Raw genomic sequence first — 20,026 nt, forward strand, 5'->3', positions numbered from 1 at the left:
ATGACCATATTAGCCCGGTTCTGTCAACATTTTACATTTACATTTATGCACTTTTATCCAAAGCGACTTGCATTCCAAGGTAGACATTTACATTCTTATCAGTTCTTGCTTTCCCTGGGAATCGAACCCATGACCTTGACGTTGCGAGCGCCAATGCTCTACTGCTCTACTGGCACAGATGAGCAAAGACCAGAAGAACCAGGCCAGTCCTCTGCACAGACCCATGACCAGCTTAGTCTCCATACCAGCGTGATGAATCGGACTTCTGACCTGTAATGCTGCCTAATCATAATCATACACGGCATCTGGCCAGAGGAGAACTGAGTGACTGAGCCTGGTTATTCTCAAGGGTTTGTTTTCTCCATTCTGTCACTGATCGAGTTTGGGTTCTTAGCCACCGTCGCCTCTGGCTTACTTAGTTGGGTACACTTAATATTCAGCAATATTTAATAATTTACGTACTTTACACATTTATTGAACCGGAATGAATCAACACTGAACTGATAAATAAAGGTGACTTGACCCTGAACTTAGCACTTTGTGCTCCATTTATTCCTTTAGGGAGTGATAAACTCTTTGTTCTCTGCTAAAGGAAAACAAGAACATTTTTAACATAACTTTCCAAGACAACAAGATTTTTCCAGAACATTTTACATTCTCCAGGACTGAAACATTAGTTTTCCAGGTTTTTCAGGACACATGGGAAGCCTGCAAGGGTTTTTATGTGTGAAACTGTGTCCACACTGAGTACATGTGTTGGCATATCTGTTGGCAGGTCAGTGCGCTCTCTCCACTGTCCAGCTCGATGTGCGCATTAGCAATTTCTTCATGTGAGAAGTTCTTGCAACACAGTTTGCAGGTGAAAGCAGTGTCCGTGTGACGACTAATGTGGGTATAAAGGTTTTTTTTATGCCTGAAACTCTGTCCACACTGAGGGCATGTGTAAGGCTTCTCTCCAGTGTGAACGCGCATGTGGACTGTCAGGTTTTGTTTTTGAGTGAAACGTTTCCCACACTGTGGGCAGGAGAAAGGCTTCTCTCCGGTGTGAACTCTCGTGTGGTCATTAAGGCTTCCTTTATGAGTAAAGCGTTTCCCACACTGTGGGCATGTGAAGGGCTTCTCTCCGGTGTGAACTCTCATGTGGCTTTTAAGGCTTCCTTTCTCAGTGTAACTCTTCCCACACTGATCGCAGCTGAAGTGACTGTTAGAGTTGGTCTTCCGAGCTCTTTTTTGTGAGGAAGTCTTTTCAGTTTCTCTGGGTTTTTCTCCAGTGATGAAATCACACTGTTTCTTCTCATAGTGATCTTGCTCTTCCATTTCAACTAGTACTTCACTCTCTTCTTTCAGCACCATCAGGTCTAAAGCGAAAGACAAATACAAGTCAACACCAGTTTGACGTCACAAAGCAACACACATCAAAAACAACAACATGCTTGCTAGATCCTATATGCACTGAGATAGTGAAAGAGTTGTTCAGATCTATAATCTTAGAATTTCTTCTCAATATTGTTAACTATTTGCTTTCTTACACGTCTCATCAAGCACAAGTATAGCGTGCCATGGGTCATTCCTATGGTCCCAGGGTCTAAAGATTTATAAATTGTAAGATTTATAAAATGACAAACATGTGAAAAAGGGTCCTATGTTCCCCATATTTCTTTTTTTACAGTGTGGGAACCTGAAAAAAAATGTTCCCAAGTTCTGTATTTGCTTAATTAGGGTTATGGTTAGGGTTACACATTTATAAAATTGATAGAGACCTGGAAAAATGAGTCATGACCTTTTAAAGTCCTCTTGTGGAGAAAATCGAGATTATAATTTTTTATTATGTGTCTATGTGGTGTTTTTAATCTGCTTTAAGACAAAGCATGTGTAAGTTCATAAGTCGACAGCATTGCTGAGTATTTCCTCCTTTAAACTGCAGTGATCCAAAGACAGTCTCAAAAACACGCTTTGAAATCGCTGGTGTTTCTGACGTCACAAACTACCTTGTAACCAATCAGATCAACGTGTGATCGTCAACCAGTGGATCTCTGAGCTGAGTGAGTGCGTGGAGGCGGGGCTCATTTGCATATTCATAGAACCGTGCATACTAAACGAGGCAAGGGTGTCGAGTTACACTCAAGATATTTTAAGGCATGAATAAAAAATTTTTCAAGGAAAAATCATTTAAATATATAATTTTGGGGATCAAAGATGAGTTCTACGAAGGAGTGTAACAATATATCGCAATACAAAAATGCAACAAACTGTATTGTGGATAGTTCACCCAAACTGAAAATTAGTTTCAGAGTTTCAGTGTCAGTACTACATTAAACTACTATATAATGTTGAATATAATGTATAATAATGCAATGGGGGGATATTAGTGTGTCCTGATAATGCCAAATGTCTGATGTTACCAGTAAAAGTGTCCTACATTATTATAAATATATCTAGTCAGTGACAGAGATCAAGCATATTCATCTACAATAATTCAGTATTTTCAGCTTCAGAATCATGAATATTGTTATTCTGGCGTCTCTATTGTCCTGTGCTTTGGGTTTCAGCACCAAGTCCAAGACTATTCATTTACACACACAATGTAACATCAAATTTAGCATTTTAATCAACGGTACATTTTTTGTTCACCTTTTTCCATGTGTCTCGGAGTATCGCAATGATATCATATCGTGAGTTCAGTATCGAGATATGTATCGAATCGTGACATGAGGGAATCGTTACACCCCTAGTCTTATGGGGTAAAATTATTGATTACGGGGGGGACTTCCAAAAGCTTTCTTAATGTGTGAAGACCATTGAACTGTTCAAGTGTTCATTATGTGCCTTATAAATGTGGGGAACACAGGATTGCTCCGGCGTGCCACAGGGCTCAGTATCAGGCCCCCTGCTTTTCTCCTCATATATGTATTATGCAGATGTTTACTAGTGTTTTATTGATATTAGAGCAGAATCCACGGATCAATGAAAGAAGCCTAAATTAATAATATTGGAAACAATCATTAATGAATCTGATTATTAATAGGTTTGATATTGACAGACGCACGTGTTAATACTTCTGAGACGTAACAATTAACGCATATATTCTTACACTCTAGCATCATCAAGTGCCAAGTAGAGTTAGAGTTCATTAAGGGGGAATCTACACAGTGTAATCTATAATATCAAAGATAAATTAACTGTATTTAATTTTTCATTCAAATATGTTTTGATTGAAATATTTAATTCTGATGAGACCGGATGAAGTTTGTTGGTGTGTAGTTCTAAGATTGTGTTTATAGGTTTGAGAAAATGGTGATGTGTGTTAATCAAGAAAAACTGTAAAAAGGTCTTAAGATCGGGATGAAGCCTGTGGTTGAGACGACAGGGCACGTTGTTGCATCTGTGATGGTTCTGAATAAGATATCGTCATAATCTGATAATACTTAAACGTAATCGGAACAAGAAACCGGGAGTATCCCTTTAATGTTACACAAAATAATTGTTTTTTAGGCTATATCTATATTGTTTTTTCCTAATTCCTGTATTATAATGTGTGACATGTCGTAATAATGAATGTCCAATGTCGAAGTAAAAGTTTCTCAGATGCTCTATTTGTCTGGTCATGTGATCTCAACATGAGGCGACCCGCTCCATGCCAAATAAAGCTGCTTTAATAAGGACACAAACTTCAAAAACATCATTCATTTCTGTAGAGCTGGATATATAAATAATAGGGGTGTAACGGTACACAAAAATCACGGTTCGGTACGTACCTCGGTTTTAAAGTCACGGTTCGGTTTATTTTCAGTACAGTAAGGGAAAGAAATGCAAACATTAAACTGCAGGTTGTTTAAATTTTTTTTACAAGTTGTTTACACTTTTAAAATAAAAAAAGAATAAGAAAAAATACTGCTGCAAAGTTCTCCACTAAATAAAACACTCTCAGTCTCAAACCAATATCACATAAAAAATAAAATGAAAAATATAAATAAATAACTATGATTACAGTGCAGGAACAGAAAATAGCCCTATATTAAAATAATATTAAACAATAAATTAATGTATTATTATTTTTCAATAATCAATCAACATAATCAATTTAAGATTTTTTTTCCACTTTTTTAATAATTATCAAAAACAAAATATAGTCCAAAGCTATAGTACAAAGCTATTATTACCAGAGCATGTGATCAGAGCAGGTCATTTACCATTGTTGCCAGCATGACATACCAGCTCAGCAAACAGAAATTACTACTGAGAAATGTCACCTTATTTGAGCGGACTTTGCTTTTCCAGTGCGTGATCGGTACATGATTGGAGTGTTTGGGCCGTTAACGACAGAGCAGAACGCGCAGCGCAAACACATTGAGCAGAGAGCGCAGCGGGTCGTCGACACACAAGGCCAATTTATACTTCTGCGTCGAGTGTACGCCGTAGTGTACGTCGTAGGCTACGCACGTAGGCGACGCCGTCGTGAGCATTTATACTTCTGCGAATGTCTGTGTTGCTCTGCAGTTACACCGCCGAAACGCTAGTTGGCGCGGGTGGGTTTTAATGTTCCACTGTGTTTACATTCCTCGCGGCTGTTTTGAGTTTAGGTTTCTACGAGCAATGGCGGACTGAAGGAGTCATACAGATGGCTGTATTTCCGCACTTCTTTAAGCAATCTCTCGGTCACTTGGTCTATTTCCATGGCTCTTCACTGATCTTCGGAATTTAAAAATGGCGGGCGGGCGGTGCAGAGTGCAGAAGATCATTCCGGAAATGCGTAGGAGGAAACGCGATGCTATCCAGCCGACCAATCACAGATCTTGCGGTCCGCGTCGCCGCGAAAAAATTACATTTTTGAGGAGGTGCGCGTCAGGGTACGGCGAAGGGTACGACGTATGGTACACGTCAATGCGTATGCTACGCCGTACCTTCTACGCGCACCCGACGCAGAAGTATAAATTGGCCTACACACACACACACACGCGCGCGAGCGCACGCCACGGAACGGAGAGTGCGGCGGCGCACACGAAGCGGAAAAGCTTTTTTTCGCCCTGCAGTCTATTTCATTGTTACAGTGACGACGGGTAAAACACGCGTAAAACCAGAGAATGTCTAATTATAGGAAAAAACATTAGAATCAGCTGCAGGGCGGGATTTGCGCTGAACGCGGAGACTTCCGCCACTTAATATGTTCGTGTGGAAACACGAAAATGTACATATGTTCCGCACACAAAATATTGCATTCAGTCATTCGGTACACACGTGCACCGAACCGAAAGCCCTGTACCGAAACGGTTCGGTACGAATACACGTACCGTTACACCCCTAATAAATAAGGATCAAATGACTGAGTTCAGCGTTGAGAATGAAACTAACCTGCTCGTTCCTCAGTCTGTTCTCGCTTCACTTCAATCCTCACGTCTTCACTCTCCTCTTTAATCAACGCCATCTTTATAGTAGTGCGTCTCGGCTGCTTTCCCAGGAGTTCTTCTGTGTGTTTGGACACTCTGTCATGTTGAAGATGGCAAGTATTAACAGAAACCCTAACCCTGAAAACATTTGCAATTGGTTTGTAAAAGTTGTCTTTACACATTAAAGGTAGGGTAGGCAATTTCGGAGAGGCTAGCATTAGCAAGCTAGCTTTGAAAACATGAATGTCCTCTACAGTGGAAAAATATCGCTCAGTGCCGCAGCGCTAATATATTGAGAATCACGATTTTAAGATCACGATTCTGAAAAATAGCTTGTATTTAACTAGAGGTTTTGACAAAATGTTAATTGCTGCAGTCTATTTAAAATGTTTAATTAATCTTAATGAATAATAAATAAATAAAACAGTTTGATTGAATGATTCAATGACTCACTCATAAATACTTCACTTGTTTCATTACTAGACGAATCAACTAGACGTGAATGATTAAATGACAAATACACGTTTTAACAGTCACTTGTCTCCACCTACTGGTGTAACAATGTAATTGATACAATCTTTATTTGAAGTGCCAAGTTACTTTCAAAAAGATGATTTTCTCTATTTTAATTTTGTGATAATAGGAATATCTGTAACACAGAAATAACGAAACTGTGTGGTTGAAAAGATCTGCTGTGATTTTGTCAAATGTTTAATAGACACAGGCGAATCGCTGTCATTTAGGAATGAGATCACGTGGGTGTTTGAATTGAGATCACCAACTTTTAACGATTTATACATGGTTATAATAAAAAAAATAACATTAAATAGTATAGGTAATGAATACAAAACAGAATTGTATTTGGTTTTTCTTTATTTGTCTAATGTTTATTTAACCAAGAATTTGTGACAACATTATGTGTAACTGGGACATTGAAATTACATTTGATTTATAAATAAATAAATAAACAAACTTTTAGGAGGACATCGGGACCAAATGCAATGACTGGACGACCATTTTGTGGTCCCGAGACTTCCACAGAAGATTTTAACATTTAGACTAATATTTATTGATATCAGGATGTAAAAAGAGTTTCTCCCAGAATAGCAGTGAGTTTATGAAACTGTTCTCGTTGCATTTACACTGTTCTGACCAGCAGGAGTCGTCCGCGTGCGGTGATCCGAGCGAATCGAATCACTGAATCATTTGAACGATTTGGTTCAATTGACTCGGAGTTTAAAAAGGCACATTTTCTCTCATAACTTATTTCCAGCATCCCGAATTCGTGTTTACGATAAACTTCACGTTATAGAGAGCGAAATGAGACGCACCTTTTTCTGTTACTCATGTATGGATGAGATTTACTCACAAAAAACGTTCATTCATGTTAAATAAAACATTACAAGGTTGGATTAAAAAAATATTAAACTATTTTACATAGCTTGTGAAACGTTTGAACAGTTTGCATTGATTTAAAGACTTTAAATGCAAAAGCACGAACCTTTCCTCAGAAACACAGACACAGGAGCGCGGCGCTGCTTTATGACGTCACGCCGCCAGACCAAAATAAAAGTCCCGTTCTCTCACTCTCACTCACTCACACACACACACACACACACACACACACACACACACACACACACACACACACACACACACAGTTGTCTACTAACTACTGAAGAAACAGTGCGAGATTCTGTCTGAAAGGCAATGCTGTAATGTGTGGGTGCAGAAACCAGTTATACCAGATATTACTGTATTAAACTGCAAATAGTGACAAATGTGGTTTACAAGATACATATACATGTTAAAAAGTCTTATTATACCAAAATCTTATTACAATGCATAATTAATGTTATTTCATGATGATGTTCAGGTGTGCGTGTTACCCTGAGGTTTGTCACATGACTGTGTGGATGCTGTTTGAAAATGGCAAATATTATGTACATCTCAAATATATAGTAGCCAGTGTCCCACGTTTACTCATCTAATTAGTTGTAACCTAGATATTTTCTCCCATTGCTGTTCTTTGTTATAAACGTCTCAAAATCCAGCCTTAAACAGGACTATAACTGATATTCTCACTGGGATCTCGTCAGACAGATTAATAATGCTGCAAGAATCAACATCATACATTTGTAATGTTGGCATATTTATTGCACAATATTCCCATAAAAACTGGGAAACAAAGATAAGGTCAAAAGGAGAGGCATTATGTACAAATACACCAATAAAATCTAAGCAGTATATACAGCTAACATTTACCAATGCATGCCAGTAAATAAATTAAAATGTTTGTTGTTGTTGTTGTTGTATAAAGAAATAATTAGATATAAATACATATTCTGGAGAAGACAAGTGGATATAGATGTTTTTTTTTTGTGTTTTTTTTTTTTTTTTACAAAATGAAATAAATTGCAAGTTCCCCACAGAAGCTCTCGTACATGTTTAACCCTCTACACTAATAACCTGCGATGCCTCGTAAAGCCGGTCTTCATCATGTCACGCTGATTAAGACTTAGATGGATGGTTTGACCCAAACACAACGCAAGCAAACCAATCATAAACATCTATGCAAGTCATGAACGGGTTGAACTGAATGCCTATATTAACTCTTTCCCCGCCAGCGTGATTGAGACAGCCGCCAGCATCAGCATTTGATCATTTCCAGAAGTGTTCATGGCCCCCAGAATATGTTGTTGTATGAATATGTGAACATGCAATATATCAAAAGAACTGTTTCATTCTAGCTTCATGCATTATTGTTTTTAATCAACACTTGAATGTGAGTAAATTTCATTAAAAAAATGCTTTTTGTTCAAAAACTAAATCATGCTTGTATCGCTGGTTTCTGCTGCTTCACATCAGGAGGTTCTCTTTCAGAGGTGTGTGATAGCGCCCCCTACCGTATAACAGTGGAAACACAGAAAGACAGACATTCTGTCATGGCAGGGAAAGAGTTAATAACGCATATATGTATGTTTCATCCATTTCTCATCAGTAAACAAACTGGCTGCACGCTAGCAATCGTCATTACACGAAGATTCAGCATTTCAATCCTGAAAACACATGATTGTTGAATGTCCCTGGATCAGTGTTACAAAAACAGTCCAGCACAAATGCGATGTAGTGAGTGAGTGTCGATCTCTCTCTCTCTCCCGATGTATTTAAACAAGCATCACACTGCACGTCACGTTTAAATGACTGTTCAAATAAAAAAATACATCTCTTGAGACTCCTCCTCCACGGGACAGGTAAACACGGTTACCGCTAAAGTGACTTTGCCGAAACACAAAACAACAACATGTCGAATCCCCAGAGCTCATTGGTGGGAGGTCGTGCCGTGGGGTCATCTTTACTGGGTGACGTGAAAAGTGTTTCATTTAAAAAGTGTGTGTGTGTGTGTGTGTGTGTGTGTGTGTGTGTGTGTGTGTGTGTGTGTGTGTGTGTGAGGTAGAGCTCTGGAAACGACAGGGTTAGTCCTCTTGTAAACACATTAAAAGGATATCAACATGATCACTCACTGCCACGATTGATTGAGCATTTAAAATCATAAAACTGATTTTAAGAGTCTTTGCTTCCTATGTCGATGTGAAGAAGGCACCGGCCGCGAACGGCTTCAGTGTTTCTTCGCGAACGCAAGGGCTTCTTTGGCTTCTACATTCAGACGTTGTGTGAAGAATTAAAAAACTCCGTCCACATTGTGAAGAAGTGATCGTCCGGAGAGGGTTTCTGGGAATCTGTGGGTTTGGTGAAGAGCATCTGTCCTGCAGTCTGCTCACCCTGACCCCGATGACCCCATGACCCGATGACCTCTACAGGAGGATCTGGGCCACGTACGGCGAGTGTGTGCTAGCTATGGCCGCTAGCAGAGGCAGGTCGTTCGACTCAATCCTGTGGGAATAAAGGGAACATCATCAGATCGTTGGCTTTCGCCGGTTACACATGCTAGTGCTGGGCGATGATATACCGGATACACACGCTAGTGCTGGGCGATGATATACCGGATACACACGCTAGTGCTGGGCGATGATATACCGGATACACACGCTAGTGCTGGGCGATGATATACCGGATACACACGCTAGTGCTGGGCGATATACCGGTTACACTTGTAATTAAAAAAAATGACAATTTTTAAAAAATGACTTGACTCATCACTGCACCACACCGGTTCATACCGAATAACAGTGTTGATTTTTTGTCATTTTTTATACACCGCAATACCGGTGTGTGTCGCTTAAAGGTGCAGTGTGTGATTTTAGCGGCATCTAGTGGTGAGGTTGTGAACTGCACCCAACAGAAGTTACGGTGGCCGACAGGAAGTGATGTCATCGACTCGTCTGAGACAGCAGAGAGTAGCCAGTTAAACACTGAGGTTTCTTTATAAAGATAAATGAAGAAATTAGGTTTACTTGATTATTCAGTAAAACGATGTTATTGTGAATATTATTGTTACCTGTTCATCATTGTGTCAGTGTTTTATTCGCTGACTTTAGCTGAAGCTTCTCTACATGAAGAACAACGAAGTGACGAAACGCGTTTGTCCGCTCAGGGCCACCGTAGAAACATGTCGATGTAAGGAGACCGCGGTGTGTGTAGAGAGAAATGCTCATTCTAAGCTAATAAACACATAACGGTTCATTAAGTAAGGTCTTTACACACCACTGGAAACATAGTTATGTATATGATATTGCATTTCTGTCAACAGATCCTCCTAAATATTACACACTGCACCTTTAAATAGCGGTGCGACACTGTTTGAGAGGGTCTTTTCACTGTTGCACATGTGTTACTAAGCGGTGAAGATGGAGAGGTATATAACTGATAGCTGTCAAATGATATTACAGTGTTTCCCATGATACATTGGTTCACAATATCAACACTGGCCGCCATTAACAGATTCTCCAGAAGGCTTTGACATCGCTGAATAAACACGAGCTCTGACCGTTTCACAGTCTAAATGCGGCGCGGGTGTTTTTATATGAATGTATGTGAAGTGAACTGACTTCATTTCATTGAATCTTTCTTTATCTTTCCTGATAACGCAGCATTTATGAACGAGATTTCTGCCGCTCCTACAGCGCCTCCTGCTGGACCTCTTTATAAACACTGCAAACCTGTATTATATTAATACTAGTGTGGATTTTTCTATAATATTCACTCATGACAGCAAAATAGGGCATTCTGAGTCAATCTACTGCAGTATTTCCTCTCTCACTCAGTAGAAAATGTGGTGAACACACAGTCATGCTTGTTGTTATATAAACAGTCATATAAACGTTTGTTGTTAGCGCCCAGCACTAAGTCTGTCCCAGCGTGCCGTGAGCCTTACCCCAGGACCATGCCCAGCTCCTTGACGTGCACTCGGGTCTGCCCCTTCAGGTACTCCGCCAGCATCTTGCTCTTGAAGTACAGCTCCTGCAGACGGTCCTCCAGATGCATGATGCACTGAAAGCAGAGCGAGAGTCACACTCATGCCGACACACAGAGTTCAGTTCAGCCTTAACCTGGCCCAAACACACACGCCTGGAGGCTGCTAGTGATCCTGAACAAGCTTTATTTGGCCTCCACTATGTATTGAAATTAGTGCTGTCAATTAATGCTGTCAACATTAATTATAGACATTCAACATTACAGTGTAATTGAAAGCTATAATTTTTGTAACATTTATTAGACAAAGTGAACTTAAAATAATCCTCACATAAACCCATGATTAATGTCATATTTACCTGTGTCCCTCCTGTCTGACAGGTATGACATATACAGAAATTGAATAAAGTGATCAAACAGTCCGCACTGCATACAATATAAGTTAAATATAGATTAATCTTTAATAAAGCTACAAAAGTTCTTTAGTCAAAGGTAAGGCTGTGATTTCCTGAAGCGCATGCGCTGTGTGTTTCAGAGTGAAGCGGCTCATGTTTTCAGCCGCTCGATTCTCTGTAAATCATAAACTCCGTCTACTCAGAGTCTGATGTGCATTTGGAAACGCAACATACGCTACTAACTCGACCAGATTTGTAAAGACAAGCGTTTATAAACACGTTGCCAACAAAGGAGAAGCTTTAAGGACTGAGGATTTCCCTCAAAATAAGAGCTTGATGGTGTAACACTTGAACATAATATTAAAGTAAAGTATGTCAGTGTGGCATGAAGCCAGACGGGGCCGAGAGCCGCAGGACAGTTTCCTGCCTGTTTTTGTTATGCTTACATGCCGTGCCTTGAATTTTGTCATTTATGTTTGTTTTACAATTAAAGTTACGTTTAACTAGGGCTGGGCATCGAAAATCGATTCTGGAATCGAATACTTGGTCAGGAATCAATGCATGTTTAATATTCACAAAATTATAAAAGAAGTGGATGAAGTTGTTAAATATAAATATATAAATATACACAACGCACTAAAGCATCTTGAACCACATACACAAACATGATTGGCTCATTACGGATTACACTGGTTTCTCTGTCCTTGTGAAACGTGTTGAAGCGGGAGGGAGTGTAACTCACGAAGTTGGGAGACAGGTTGAGTCTGTAGAGCTGGTATGTGGACTGGAGCAGGCCGGACACGAGGCTGGACACCAGCACTTCTTGACCCAGTTTGTCGGAGGGTCGTCTCTGGCTGCTGGCCACCTGAACGCTCCACTTATCAGTGTCTGCGATGATGCACACGGCCTCCGCCAGCGGCTCGTCCAGCACTGGGTGCTGCACAACAAACATTCACTCACTTATCACATTACAGTCACAGTTCTGTGCATTTAAAGTCCTCCTGTGGTGAAAATCCAGCTTTTAATGTTGTTTATGTGTCTATGTGGTGTTTTTAATCTGCTTTAAGATTCATAAGTCGACAGCATTGCTGAGTATTTCCTCCTTAAAACTGCAGTGAACCAAAGACAGTCTCAAAAACACGCTTTGAAATCGCTGGTTTCTGACGTCACAAACTACCTTGTAACCAATCAGATCAACGTGTGATCGTCAACCAGTGGATCTCTGAGTGAGTGAGTGAGTGGAGGCGGGGCTCATTTGCATAGTCATAGAACCACGCATACTAAATGAGGCAATGGTGTCAAGTTACAGTCAAGATATTTTAAGACATGAAGAATATGTCATTAAAATGTGTAATTTTGGTGATCAAAGATGAGTTTTAAAGGATAAAAATATTGACTACAGGGGGACTTTAAATATGGCGCAACCCACATTAACGTCAATTAAGATCAATCAGATAAAAAAATGTGTTGAAGTAGCCCTTATTGCATGCAAGCAATAGTGATTTGATGCTTAGCAAGTATCACCAAGTGCTAGTCATGTGATCCACTGGAGGCGTCTTTACCTGAACTGCATGGGCCAGATCCGACACGAGGTTCTGCCTCAGCTTCTCGTCATTGGGCGCTCCGTGCAGAACAAAGTCTGGAACATATGTGGGACAGTATCCACCAAACAATGACCTCCCAAAGTTTGCAATGCTCGGTTTAGAGAAGTTCTCCACCAGCTTCTCCCTAGAAAACAGATCATCTCGTTCATTACTGACTCTTTTTTTACATAGCCGCAACCGGCTAAAGGAATAGTTCACTTCATTTAGTTCATATAGTTGTTTATTGTTAGTTCATGTTAGTTCACAGTGCATTAACTAATGTTAACTAATACAACCTTTGATTTTACTAATGTATCAGTAAATGTAGAAATGAATATTAGCTAAGATTAATAAATGCTGTAGAATTATTGTTCATTCTCAGTTCATGTTAACTAAGGTAGTTATCTAATATAACCTCCTGTTCTTCCCTAACCAGAGTCTTACCCGGGTAACGGCACCTCGAGCTCATCTTGCCAGTCGCTCTGCTCGTCGCTGTAGAACGGTCCGTCGGACTCGTGCCGATGAAGCTCCTGTCCGGCGTCCTCGCTCTCGCTGTCGCCCAGCGCGCTGTCCGAGCTCTCGTTGCGCGGGATCTCCCAGTCGTTCAGCGGGAGGGCTTTCTTCTGGTCCACCGCTGGGCCTGGCGAAGGCACGCTCAGCGAGATCTCGATGCCCTTGTCCTGCTCAGCAGAACAGCAGGTGTTAATCCCCGTTTGTGCAGCTTTCGGATAGACATCGTCAATAGTCCTGGTCTCCACAGGGTTGTCCTCGCTGAAATACTCGTCGAACATATCCGTGCAGTCCCCTTGCACTCTTGGCCCCCACTGAGACATCTTTCTAGTGAGGGACGGTGCATTCATGCCATCGTTGGTCTTGATTTGGTCCAGTTTGAGCTTCGCCTCGGCGTTACACAGCCTCTGCTGGTTGTCTTTGAGAAGCTTCTTGTGTTTCTTGATCTCCTTCTCCACCTTTAGTTGCCGACTCTCCATGTCAGATTCAGGAGACATGGAGTCTCCGATGAGGAATGTGACTTTGGAAGAGGGTTCGTTCTCGTCGAGATGAAAGGTTGGGAGGGTTGAGCTCTTGTCGGGCGGCTTCTTCTCGAGCAGGGCGTTTGGGGAATGAAGGACCCTGGTTGGCTCGCCAGTTTTAACCTCGGGCACCTCCGCTGAAACCTCGAGCGAGGTTCGTCTCTCGCACGGCGAGGTGGATCCGATCTTTACCACGGTTTCCAGGCGAGTCTCAAGCCGCGGACTCTCCGCCTCCCTGTAAGGCAAGGCAAGATTATTTCAGTGCTGTCAATCGATTAAAAAAATGTACTCAATTAATCACATTTTTTCTGCGATTAATCACGATTAAAAACACTTATGTTATTATAGGTTTATATATTTAATAATGTAATAATTTCACAGTTAATCTCCAAATTAATGTAGAGACAACATAGACAGTATATTTTAAATACTTGTTTAATGGTTTTATGAATGAAGGTCAGTATCACTGATACTAATACAGCTTTTGATGTCTGGATAAAAAAAAAATATTTCCCCCCCAATTTTAAACATTAATTATAGCCATTCAACATTACAGTGTAATTGAAAGCTATCGATTTTTTTTTACATTTATTATGCTTCAAAAAACATAACTTTTAATTTAAGTGAACTTCAAACAATCCTCAAATAAACCCATAATAAATGTCATATTTACCTGTACCCTTCCTGTCTAATAGGTAGGACATATACAGAAATTGAATAAAGTTATCAAACAAAAAGGAATTAAAATAATCACAAAATATAAGCAAGGAAAATTAAAACCGTTATAAAAAAAGAGATATAACAATTATACAGTTATAAATGGAATTAAAAGAGTAAAAGGATGATACACAGATAAACTTTTCATCTGGCAAAATGCGACTGGTGTGTATCATTTTTCACAGCTCCCAGTTTTACTCTGAGATTTTCCCACTGTGTCTGTGGTGTTCTTTCGGCACGCCTAAGAAATCGATTGGACGTCTCCGATGGACCCGATTTTTCCCTAAAATCGGACAGGATCTCTAGGACTGACTCACAGGGTTACCTCGGGTTCACTGACCCATCAGCCCACAACTCACTTCTCCACCACAGACCCAGGACATCAGCAGGGTTTCATCTCTCAATTTCCCCAATTAAAAGTGCAGTGTGTAATATTTAGGAGGATCTGGTGACAGAAATGCAATATCATATACATAACTATGTTTTCAGTGGTTTATAAAGACCTTACTTAATGAACTGTTATGTTTTTATTAGCTTAGAATGAGCATTTCTCTCTACACACACCGCGGGTCCGCTTACATCGACATGTTTCTACGGTGGCCCTGAGCGGACAAACGTGTTTCGTCACTATTTTGTTCTTCATGTAAAGAAGCTAAAGTTAACATCAGCTAATAAAACACTGACACAATGATGAACAGGTAACAATAATATTCACAATAACATCGTTTTACTGAATAAGTAAACCTAATTTCTTAATGTATCTTTGTTAAGAAACCTCAGTGTTTAACTGGCTACTCTCTGCTGTCTCAGACGACGACATCACTTCCTGTCGGTCACAGTAACTTCTGTTGGGTGAAATTCACCACCTCACCTCTAGATGCCACTAAAACTCACACACTGCACCTTTGAGTCATTTATGTTTGTCTCTTACCCAATTCTCAGAGCCCTTTGAGTTCAGTTTAGAATCACAAGGATCCTCTCACCTGCAGACGGGAGCGTCTCCGTCCGGTGCGGTGGGATGGTTGTGCTCGTCTGAAACCTTGGCCTCCATGTACGACCTGCTCTGTAACCCGTCCTCAGCCTCGGCACTGTGGGTCAGGTAGTCCTGGCTGGGCTTGTGCATGGTGACCAGCACGTACTCGGAGTCCTCCACCTCTCCGGGGCGCAGCGAGGTGGTGATGAGCGAGCCGGGCATGACGATGGCCTCGTCCTCGGCGCTCTCCAGCAGGTGCATCTCCAGCAGCTCTGAGCAGCGGATGAAGTACGTCAGCACGTAGAGGAGCCGCTGGACCAGCTCCTGGCGCCGGCCCACCACCACCGTACGGGACAGGCGCACCGGGGAGCCGATCGCACCGTACAGGTCACCTGCAGAAAACACAACCTTATTAACCAAACAACTCATACACATGCCAGGAATCAAATATGAAATGTGATGCAATGTGGAAAAAGACACGCTGTAAAATTAGCCTTCAATCCTGTTATGCTGTGACATTTTGTTCAAAAACGCTGATTTATTACACCATGATCATCATCTTTTTTATTTAATGCCATGTCAGCAATCAGAGCTATCTTCATGGCAAAAATTCAATTACAAAAACACAAATATTATATAAATAAAATAAAAACAGAACAAAGATAACCAGCAAGTCACATTATACAATATATTTTTTTAAGTTAACATATGATAAAATATTCAAAACCTTTTCAGGTATAATCTCATTAAAAATGTCCTTAACTGAAATAACTTCATAAAAAAGCATTCTACTTGTGTTAAGTCCAGGACAATCTAATAAAATATGTTTGACAGTTAAAGGAATCTTACAAAACAAACACAATGTTGGGTCTTCACCTTTAATTAAAAAAGCATGGGTCAAACTTGTATGACCTATTCGACATCTGGTGTAGACCACCTGATCAAGTCTAGTTTTAAAATTGAGAAAGGTCCTGGTTTTAATTTCCAGATGAGTTGCATACAATTTATTATTCTTACACATATGCCATTCTTCTTGCCACTTATTTAAAATATATCTGTTAATAATCGGTCTAATATCTGAGGGAGGAATTTGACATTCATTCATTTCCTTATTAAGAGCTTCCTTGGCAGCTGCATCAGCTTCTGATTTATTACATCTTGATGAGTATATGAGTAAGTCATTGAATCATTCATTCAAAATAATTAAAAATGTTTTAAATAGACTGCAGCAATACACATTTTGTCAGAACCTGTAGTAAATTAGCCTATATGTTATTTTGTTTAGTTGTCTGTTCAGAATTGTATTATAAATATTAACTAGATCATGTGTAAATTCATAAGTCGACAGCATTGCTGAGTATTTCCTCCTTAAAACTGCAGTGAACCAAAGACAGTCTCAAAAACACGCTTTGAAATCGCTGGTGTTTCTGACGTCACAAACTACCTTGTAACCAATCAGATCAACGTGTGATCGTCAACCAGTGGATCTCTGAGCTGAGTGAGTGAGTGGAGGCGGGGCTCATTTGCATATTCATAGAGCCGCACATACTAAATGAGGCAAGGGTGTCGAGTTACATTCAAGATATTTTAAAGGCATGACGACTTTTTTTTCAAGGGAAAAAAAACGTTTAAATGCGTTTAAATGTTTAAATCACAATTTAGAGAGCAGATTGAAACGCATCCTTTAGCGCCAATCTCAATTAAACACACTTGAACCAGCTAAATCAAAGTCTTCAGGATCACTAAAACTTCCAGGCAGGAAAGTGTCCCTCCAGGAGCAGAACTGGACTTCAGCAATGGAGCTGAAGCTAAACTCTGCAGGGGTGTGTGTCCCGTACACTGCTGTAACTCGTGCTTCACTGTCACAGTACGATCATCGTTGAAGAATCCACTAGCTCGTCACGACTGTTTCCCGAAACCATATTGTTGCAAATTGGACGTTCAACCACGTTGGTTAATGATGTCACACAGGTGGAGGAGTAATAACTACTGCTAATGAATCTGTTAGAGATCGAATTAATGCGAGATGTTCTGCTATAAATTACGGACTGGCATCTGAGGACTATTGCTCATCTTTCTCAGTTATTTTGCTTTATTTCCTGATTCGATCATAGATTCGTTCTTACACACTAGAGCTCGTTCACACACACGCACTCTTCAAAAACTTAAACTAAAAAGACGTAAATGACATTTGCATGTTTTCTAAATAAAAGATACAGATTGTATTGAATGTCAGCTTGATTATTTTGCTCAAGATCAGGATTTATTGAGTCCACGTGTCAAGAACCTCTGCTCTAAAGCATGTGGTTCACTGTGGGCATTTGCATCTGCACTCCACTAGATGGCAAAACGCACAAATATTTTTGCAGTCTTGTAAGCTTCATTTACCAAGCTGTGCCCAGAGTGGGTTGTAGGGATGTGTTTTGGCCAGCATGTCCACACTGGGCGAGGAGTGCTTCTCCAGGAAGATCTTCAGCGGCGGCTGGCCGTTGGGCATGACCGTGGGGACCCAGGCCAGATGGTTCGTGAGAACCGCAGTGAGGAGCGCTGGGAGGAATCTGAAGGCAAGAGAGAAAGCATGCAACAACATGGTTACGAAAACACCCATCACTCACACTTATCACTAGGGTTGGGGATCGGAAATCGATTCCAATTCTGGAATCGGATACTTGTTATAAAATGAAAATTTAGATTCCTCTTATCGATTCCTTTGTGAACATCTGAATATGACTTTAAACAATTCAAGCGTGAAACAGCGCTTGTATCAGTATCAGTATTTTGGTATAGTATGTGTATCAGTATATTGGATCTGTGCAGCTCTTAAAGTGACAGTAGCCTACTATTCCTGCTCTATAATTACACTAATCAAACAACAAAAGACAGAGAAAATTCACTCGTTCTTGACCGAATAGTTTTTGCAACTATATTTCTAATGTATTTTATTTATAAAGTCCAGTGTTATTTTACATTTGATTATAGTTTCTGAACCTGAAAATCTTAAAACACTGTTTATTTCAATCGTATCTTTGTTCAGTTGTGTCTATTTGTTGCGATAGTAATTAAAAAAGAACAAATAAAAAAATTAGCAGAGTGTTTACTTGTCTTTAATAATGCTTGAAGTTTATATTAGTTAGGCAAGTTGTTTTTCTAGGGTGTTTTTAAACCACAGGCAAACGCTCCTTGTGTAAGTGTTCTTTAGCCTGTTGATTTCTGTTCATGATATTCAGATACAATTACATGTTTTGCAACAAGACTAAATGCTAATGATATCAAAGTTGTTGTTTTTTTTTTTACCTTATTGGAATCAAATTAGGAAACGATAAGAATCTGAATCGAAATCGTTAAAATTCAAACGATACCCAACCCTACTTATCCCAGCATGCAATGCCTTGAGAAGTACGCGTGGCGTTACTCAACTGGTTCTTGGAGGCTTGCTCCATTAGCAGCGCCAGCTCCCGCATGAAGTGGCCACACAGCTGGTTCTTCTCAGGTGGACCCGACATCATGGTGAGCCAGACGGGCTCGGACACGCGTGGCATCGTGTACAGGTTGCAGATGGTCGTCCTACAGGCCGTCCGCACACACACACACACACACACACACACACACACACACACACACACACACACAACACAGAGAGACAGAAGAGCTTTTGTCAACAGTCGAAACAAAGAGCGTCTCAGTCGCGCAGGGCTGCCCCGGCTGGGAAAGACCACTGCACATATTTGACGTCTGGAAATGTCCTGCAGACGGGGAGTATGGGCCGCGGTCCAGGGGTCTCGTTTACATCCGCTGCGTCGCACAGAACTGCCCTGAATGAGCCGTACGCCACTTCACACGCATTAGTTGAGATTTATTGAAAAAAAACTCTGATCCATGCATACGAACATTTTGGCGACATTTTGGATCTGAGGGAGTGAAGGCAGATGAAGAATCTTTAAATTATTAAATCTAATAAGATTTAAGAATCTTTAAATCTTTACCCCTTTAACTCTTCATTATGAGTCCTAATCATAAATATTCACAACAACAGTTAAAAAAATAAAAGAATGATTTAAACTCTATTTTACATCTGATTTACACATTTAGATTAAATATGCCATTCTCATTAATGGAGTTAAGCACTAAGATTACATTAAATTATTATTGAGAAGTTACAAAAAATTGATGTTCTAGAAATTATAAATATTTGTAGTTTATGCGATGCGTTGGAACACTTTTCCTGCGGCTTGCTGTGTTTTAATGTTTGCTTAGCGCATGATAATAGCAGAAAACTCATGATCTGAGAAAATATTTTCATGCAAATAATTATCAATAACGCACAATAAGGCATATCTATTTCCATTAAAAATATAAAGCAATTACAAATACTATTTGGCCAGTGGAAAAGATTGAGAAAAACTTTATAAAAAAAAAAAAAAAATTATGTTCAAATATATTTTACACTATTTGATTGATTTATAAAAAAACAAGGCGAGGATCGGCTACTAAATGATTTTTAGCAATGTAATGTGTCGCACATCCGTATCTCATATTTTCCTAATGTCTTGTACCGTTTAACTTGGGATCA

At 40.1% G+C, this 20,026-nt stretch overlaps 2 protein-coding genes across 4 annotated transcripts in view; both read right to left on the reverse strand.

Annotated features, from left to right (window-relative positions):
• Positions 1-457: 457 nt before the first annotated feature.
• On the reverse strand, positions 458-7,208 carry LOC308705854 (uncharacterized protein). Its single transcript, XM_081391121.1, has 3 exons — positions 6,886-7,208; positions 5,350-5,480; positions 458-1,358 (listed from the first exon to the last, which is right to left on the reverse strand). The coding sequence occupies exons 2-3, from the start codon at positions 5,420-5,422 to the stop codon at positions 721-723; spliced, it is 711 nt and encodes a 236-aa protein (XP_081247247.1). The 5' UTR covers positions 5,423-5,480; positions 6,886-7,208; the 3' UTR covers positions 458-720.
• A 314-nt stretch (positions 7,209-7,522) lies between these two features.
• fnip1 (folliculin interacting protein 1) overlaps positions 7,523-20,026 on the reverse strand; it is a 67,428-nt gene continuing 54,924 nt past the window's right edge. For all 3 annotated transcript variants that reach the window (XM_081391125.1, XM_081391123.1, XM_081391124.1), the window contains 8 exons: positions 18,874-19,020; positions 17,845-18,014; positions 15,467-15,848; positions 13,180-14,001; positions 12,715-12,880; positions 11,895-12,089; positions 10,720-10,835; positions 7,523-9,278 (listed from right to left, as the gene is read on the reverse strand). In XM_081391125.1, the coding sequence (XP_081247251.1) occupies positions 9,200-9,278; positions 10,720-10,835; positions 11,895-12,089; positions 12,715-12,880; positions 13,180-14,001; positions 15,467-15,848; positions 17,845-18,014; positions 18,874-19,020 (2,077 nt within the window). In that variant the 3' untranslated portion in view covers positions 7,523-9,199. The remainder of the gene's footprint in view (positions 9,279-10,719; positions 10,836-11,894; positions 12,090-12,714; positions 12,881-13,179; positions 14,002-15,466; positions 15,849-17,844; positions 18,015-18,873; positions 19,021-20,026) is intronic.

The sequence above is a fragment of the Scardinius erythrophthalmus genome, assembly GCF_964197995.2.
Source record: "Scardinius erythrophthalmus genome assembly, chromosome: 17".
NCBI classification, from domain to species: domain Eukaryota; kingdom Metazoa; phylum Chordata; class Actinopteri; order Cypriniformes; family Leuciscidae; genus Scardinius; species Scardinius erythrophthalmus.

Bases quoted from the DNA above. Each gene is read 5' to 3' on its own strand.
- LOC308705854 (XM_081391121.1), bottom strand. From the start codon at position 5,422: ATGGCGTTGATTAAAGAGGAGAGTGAAGACGTGAGGATTGAAGTGAAG. The intron at 1,359-5,349 runs GTTAGTTTCATT...CTTTCGCTTTAG, and splicing joins ACAGACTGAGGAACGAGCAG to ACCTGATGGTGCTGAAAGAA.